This window comes from Mizuhopecten yessoensis, unplaced genomic scaffold (genome assembly GCF_002113885.1).
Source record: "Mizuhopecten yessoensis strain PY_sf001 unplaced genomic scaffold, ASM211388v2 scaffold9293, whole genome shotgun sequence".
Taxonomy (NCBI): domain Eukaryota; kingdom Metazoa; phylum Mollusca; class Bivalvia; order Pectinida; family Pectinidae; genus Mizuhopecten; species Mizuhopecten yessoensis.
The window spans coordinates 46,608-53,379 of NW_018407975.1; the positions used below are offsets into that span (position 1 = coordinate 46,608).

Below are 6,772 nucleotides of genomic sequence, written 5' to 3' on the forward strand. Positions count from 1 at the left end.
ACTATTTTATAGAATGTGCAACTATAGTTGTGACTAGCACTCAAAGGGTTAAAAGATTTAAACATATGTGTTGTACTTAAAATGTTTTCCAACATGAATTCTGGGTTTAGTTGTTTTTCATTTCAATAATAAGAATGTTTTCAGTGAAAGCACTGATGTCGTGTAACAATCTGGTACAAAAATAAGGAAAGAAATAAAGATACAAGAGTAATTTCTCCATGGCAGCACTTTATTGGAGGACTGTCGCAAATGAGCTTGCGCGATGTTGCCTGTTCGACAATACATAGTTTAAAGTCAAGAATTTCATAGAGGACTGTTTGCCAGTTAACTTCTTGTTGCCATTGAGACCTGCCACACACGGATCAGATTATCCGTATAACCAGCAAACAGTGTCTGTCCATCTGAGGACCAAGCCAGTGAAATACAGTCTGGAGGATGGGCCTTTGTGCCGGTTGACATCACTTCCTGTCGCAGCTCATCAACCACAACCTTGCCTTCCAAATCCTGCAAATCAAAAATTGCATAGAATGAACAACTACTAAAGAATTCCATTACATTTCAAAAAGGATACTCATTTTTCAAAACCAAAATTAATCATGCATCAACCACAAAATTTACCAGAATTTTCTCTCCAGGGCCACATTTAAAAGAATGTCTGTTTCCCCCTCCCCCGGGTCGACTCTTTGTAAACAGACCAGGCGCCGCAGGTACTTTTTCCCCCTTTCCAACTGGAGGCCACTTATCAGTTGTTTGTGCCCAATTTGAGTGTATTTATTTAGATTATCAATCCTTTTGCTTTCAAGCACTAATCAAAATATGCACATTTAGTGCATAAAACTAATGTAGCATTAAAGTGTATATTTACTTCTTTCTGATTTGACAGTTATTAAAGCTTTTATTAACCCTTAGGCTGCTACATTGATTTCTATGTAAAGGGACACCACTGCTGAATTAATTATTGAAATATAAATTAATTTACTTTATTTTTCAAATGTGCACAAGGCCAAAAAATATTGATAACTTGGTTCTCAGGCCAGCGCGCATTTCATTTTAGGGCACCACATTGCCGATTTTATCGTGAAAGTAATAAAAAAAACAAGAGGCCCAGGGGCACTAATAGCTCACCTGGTATTTTATTTTTCAATTTAAAACCTGCTGAGTACCAAACAGGTTTATCAAAGGAGTAAAAGAAACAAAGTTGTGAGAAGAACTACATACAAATCTGTTTTGGTTGGAAAGACACCAAGAAAATGATTTCCCATGTTATGTCCCAATTTTCCTCTATTTCCCCTACTGGGCCTCACATGCACCTTTTTATACAAATTAAACAAATTGAGTTTTTTCCCATAAGCATGCTTCAGACAAATCTTCCATTTATAAATCTCTAGAACAAGTTTGGTTAAAATCCCTTCAACGGTACAGAAGGACATTGGATCTTTAATGTTTTCCTCTATTTCCCCTAATGGGCCCCACTCATCTGCCCCAAAGAAGTGTCCACACACCTCAGTTTAAACAAAATTGATTCTTTTGTCCCTAAGCATGCTTCAGACTGCATTTGGTTTAAATCCCTTCACTTGTATAGTAGGAGAAAAAAAATCCTCTATTGCCCCGCCCCTATGCCCCCAGAGGGGCCACACCCTCCGTTTATACAAACTTGAGGCTCCTTTGTCCAAAGATGCTTTAGAACAAATTTGGTCAAAATCCTTCAATTGGTTGAGAAGAAGATTAACCTATTTTGCCCCTATTTGACCCAGCCCATCTGCCCTCAGGGGGACCATACCCTCCGTTTATACAAAACCGAGAACCCTTTGGCCAATGATGCTCCACACCAAATTTGGTCAAAATCCCTTCCAGGGATTAATCTAGGTTATGGGGGAAAGTGCCCTTGCTGTAAAAAGGGGATTTTCCCCCCTAATAAGGGAAAGATGCATAATCGGACTGTCTCGATGTTTGTTTATATTATGTATGTGTACTAGCTGTTATTTCTTAGAATAAAAAGACCAGGAAAAAATGACATGGATACACTATGAACTTGATCACTGGGGAGCATTTTTGTGAATGTGTTCATTTTCATGACTTTCTAGACGTCTTGTATGATGGTCACCCAAAAAGCAGACCAGTCCCAACAACGAAGTTAATTTTTTGTAACCTGAGTAATGTTCACAAATTTTGCAAAAATAGCCTGTTTACATAACTATAATATAGCCATGTATATTTTAACTCGTACATTTCTGTATTGAAACGTTTATGTCAAAATAAATCCTCACTATAGAAATCCTTTTTGTCATATAAACTCTAAAGGTCATCATAAAATGTTAATATGCTGACAAAAAATATTCATTTGAAGCGTAAGATACTGCAAAATTCAAGCCTTGATCCGATTTGGGTTCCGACATTCGCAAAACCGGAGACGATGATTGATGACTTCAGAACGTTTTATAAATATCTCAAGTGAGCCCCGGGTGCTAATTTCGTTTGTAAGAACACTCAGATATTTTTCCTTTGATACAACCATAAATGAATACAATTCCTACTAGGGATTTGTTCAATGATTTAATAAAATGATAGTTTGGTGATCCGATTAGGGTACTGTCGCCTAGACTATGTCTACAGTAACGTCACGTCGGGCATCGCTGCACTCGACGACGTAGTTGCATGTTCACTGCTGTCTGGGGGATGTGTATCAATTTCCGACTCTGTCCGACCTTTTGCCTGTTTGGCAAACATTGCATATATACTACGATTCCCTATTACATCTTTCTTTCTTAATTTTTACACGTAAAAACCCTCCTTGTGCGACATGATGTCTGGTTGATTTTATCTTTATGTTTTTCAAGATGCAATTTTCCGCAATGTTACGCATGCGTAAATCGGGTCACTTGTGCGCTTGACAGCAATGATGGAATACACATTTGGTACCTTTTTCTCGAGGGGAAAGTGCCATTTAACGGCAGCAAAAATAGGCTAGATTAGTCCCTGCCTTCATTAGTACAAAAAGAGAAGGATCTTTAATGTTTTCCTCTATTGCCCCTAATGGACCCCACCCATCTGCCCCAAAGGGGGCCCACACACCTCAGTTTATACAAAATTGATTCTTTTGTCCCTAATCATGCTTCAGACTGCATTTGGTTTAAATCCCTTCACTTGTATAGTAGGAGAAAAAAATCCTCTATTTCCCCTATTGGGCCCCGCCCCCAGAGGGGCCACATCCTCCGTTTGTCCAAAAATGCTCTAGGACAAATTTGGTCAAAATCCTTCTATTGGTTGAGAAGAAGAAGATTTTTTTAAAGATTTACCTATTTTCCCCCTATTTTTGGGGGCAAATAATTTTTCAACTCTGGGGCTCATTTTTGACCCAGTCGGGGCGAGGGGAAACAAACATGTTTTTTATTTTGGCCCAGTGGAACTTTGAATTACATTTTATGTAAATGACAAATCACAAAAGTTCTCTGATCAATATTTTGCTCATCAACACAATTTCTCTTTATAGATTTCAGATACGCAAGTCAGCATAAGCATTTGAATCATCAGTATCATTGCCCAATGCTCAACAATCTCATCATTCTTGCATGTACTATTTTAATACTTGCATCTTCAGATTTGAAATGCACTACAAAAAGCCTCGTTTTAAAAAGCAGAAACCTGAATATATTGATCAGAAATTATCCCATTTATTCGACACACAAACCCAATTTCTTGGTAAATGTTCCCCCTGTCACAAATCCAGAAAAGCAGGATTATGATACAAAGGGTAAAAGGGAAGTAAAAAATGTTTTCTTTAAACTGGATGCGTCCTTGTCAGATCATTTTACTACAAATCTTACCCAGATCTTGATGCTGGAACCTGTGGCTGCACACAGCCAGTATCTGTTAGGACTGAAGCTGAGCGAGTTGATGGTGTCTCCTCCATCAAGGGTGTACAAGTGTTTGCCCTCGTTCAGATCCCAGAGCATGGCCTGTCCATCCTACAAGCAACAAGACAAACCACATTCACAATTCGAAACACAAAAAGTGATTGAACTCGAAAGAAACAATGCAATGTGCAAGACCTTTTAAATGTTTTCTTGTAGATCATATTTTCATTTCCAGGAATGTGAAGAATGCAATTTTTTTTTATTCACAACAAGTTTTAGATTCAAGTCATGACAGTGTACTGCCTTCAAACACAAAAACATGTTTACAGAAGATGACCTGTATAGAAAACAAAGCACAGAGAACTCAAACATTCCTTTACATCAATACAAGGAGTGACAAACAGTTAAAAGAGAAACCTCAATCAATTTCTTTGTTTTATACTGTACCTTTCCTCCAGAAGCACACAGAGAACCATCAGGGGAGACTGTCACACAGTTAAGGTAACCGGCGTGGCCAATGTGGTTGGTCTTTAGCTTGCAGTTGGTTAGATTCCACACCTGTACAGAAAATAATTTCTCGATGTAGAAATCTTGGTTTAGTTGGACTGGTATTTCAAGTAACCTTCTTACAAAACTTTAAGGCTGCACATTTTATTCCTCAAGGATATGTGTAACACAAGTATGCAAGTCAGCATAAGCATTTGAATCATCAGTATCATTGCCCAATGCTCAACAATCTCATCATTCTTGCAGTACTTGTTCGTTCTGGTCATGACCAAGTAAAATGTATAGATTAATAGAATCCATCCCTGATGCGAGGTATGGATAAGGTTATTCAAACCAAAGGGATAAAATATTGAGCAGGAGACCTGAGGCTTCTTTTGCTCAATATTATATCCCTTTGGTTTGAATAACCTTATCCATACCTTGCATCAGGGATGGATTCTATTTCTTGCTTATTACCTAAAACCCGTTAAAACAGCTGCTCTTCTAGTTAAGTTGTAAACTGTCCGCACATTTCTCATTTGCATATGAACCCCGGATGGCAATTGTTAGCGACGCCAATGACCCTGACTGACCCAAAAACGTCATAAAATGATGTCGCGAACAATAGCGTGACCCCGAAAGGTCACTGTAATTCCTCCGCCAGTCTGCGCGTGTAAGCGATCTAGACCCGTGGGTCGGATAGAATTTTCCAGCACCGCTGGAAATGCGGATATCTTGGTCTAGCATGCAAGAAAATAAATTCCCTAGCTGGACTGACAATTAAAGTTATTAAATTTACAAAACTTTAGGAGATGGCTGCAAATTTTATTCCTCAAGGATATGTGTAACACAAGTATGCAAGTCAGCATAAGCATTTGAATCATCAGTATCATTGCCCAATGCTCAACAATCTCATCATTCTTGCAGTACTAATTCATTCCAGTAATGAATATGTATAGATTATAAATTCCAAACTATCTTGGTTATAGTTCGACAGACAATTCAAGAAATTCAATTTACGTAAGTTGAAAAACGGCTGCACATTTCATTCCACAAGGATATGTGTAACACCATTAGTGTTGGGAATCTGAAGCGGAAATCATAATTGATTATCAGAAAACTTCTTTACTTTGATGAACGATTATGGTTTATAATCGGAACATCCAAATTCTGATAAATCTATTTGAAACATGTGCAACAAGTACTAATTGTAATGGAGGACCATTACAGAAGTCCCCTGAACTGCCCCCATAGTCGCAAAGATGCATCAGAAAAGGATCACAATCGCATAAAACACCTTCATACTTCATACTCAAAATGTATTTTAACATACACTTTGGACGTGCTTTGATAAAATCATAGATTACAACAATAAGCAAACAAAGACTAAATTAACAGGTATTCTATTTGGGAAATCTGTTTTTATTTTGGGAAAATACGTAATTATCAGACTAGGGGAAGCAGCCGTTGGACGGCTGTACATCAGGCCAAAAAACCCACTGAGTATGCAAGTCAGCATAAGCATTTGAATCATCAGTATCATTGCCCAATGCTCAACAATCTCATCATTCTTGCATATACAATTTCATTCCAGTAACGACTGAAGGAATTTTTTTAATCTCATAAAACTGAAATCCTTGACGCTATCAATGGATTTTGAAAAACCCAAATTTGATACTATATTACAACATTCAAACTACTAGCTGTCTTTTTTCTTCTTACACAACCATATATAGACAATACTTCTGGGTGTAAAGTAAGCACAATGTTTTGACTTGGCTACACTAAATGTTACAAAAATTGGAGTTACTTACCTTGACCATCTTGTCCCAGCCGCTGGAGACAATAATGGGGTTGGAGGTGTTGGGAGAGAATCTCACACATGATGTCCAGTCAGAATGACCTTCGTCCTGGAAATAAAAATTAGCAAAATCAAACACATACCGAGAACAGGCAGATATTTAGTAATGAACATCTCAATGTTTGTTATTATTATAAATGTTCAGTTTATTGAAACTATTACATTATTACAACAGGTACCAAAGTACTACAATCCAGTGACAATATAGGGGAATTTCAAAGAACGGGATTTTTCTTCTGTAGGGGAAACTACCCACAAACGGTGGTGAATCAAGTCTAGATTGATCCCCGATATTGTACATGCATTATCAATATCTTGAAGACATCTTACCTCAATACCCAGGGAAAATCCTGGAATTTTAGAGTAGTGGGCCATTTCAGCATTTTTTTTGTCAATATCAAAATAATGAGGAGCCATTCTATGTTAAAGCTATAGAAAGTTGGAACACAGAGGGGTAAATGGCTACATGGTCCACTCCTGGATTATCCCCGAATACTCACTAGAAAATGTCATGGATGAGACAGGACAGACATGGGCAACACTATTTGCCCCCCCCCCCCCCCCCCCCCCC

General features: G+C 38.0%; 1 protein-coding gene across 1 annotated transcript in view; it reads right to left on the reverse strand.

Annotated features, from left to right (window-relative positions):
* Positions 1 to 200: 200 nt before the first annotated feature.
* Positions 201 to 6,772, reverse strand: part of LOC110457664 (receptor of activated protein C kinase 1) — a 10,893-nt gene continuing 4,321 nt past the window's right edge. Inside the window, exons 4-7 of the mRNA XM_021509021.1 lie at positions 6,155 to 6,250; positions 4,302 to 4,412; positions 3,825 to 3,965; positions 201 to 504 (exon numbers count right to left, since the gene is read on the reverse strand). Of these exons, the coding sequence (XP_021364696.1) occupies positions 325 to 504; positions 3,825 to 3,965; positions 4,302 to 4,412; positions 6,155 to 6,250 (528 nt within the window). The 3' untranslated portion in view covers positions 201 to 324. The remainder of the gene's footprint in view (positions 505 to 3,824; positions 3,966 to 4,301; positions 4,413 to 6,154; positions 6,251 to 6,772) is intronic.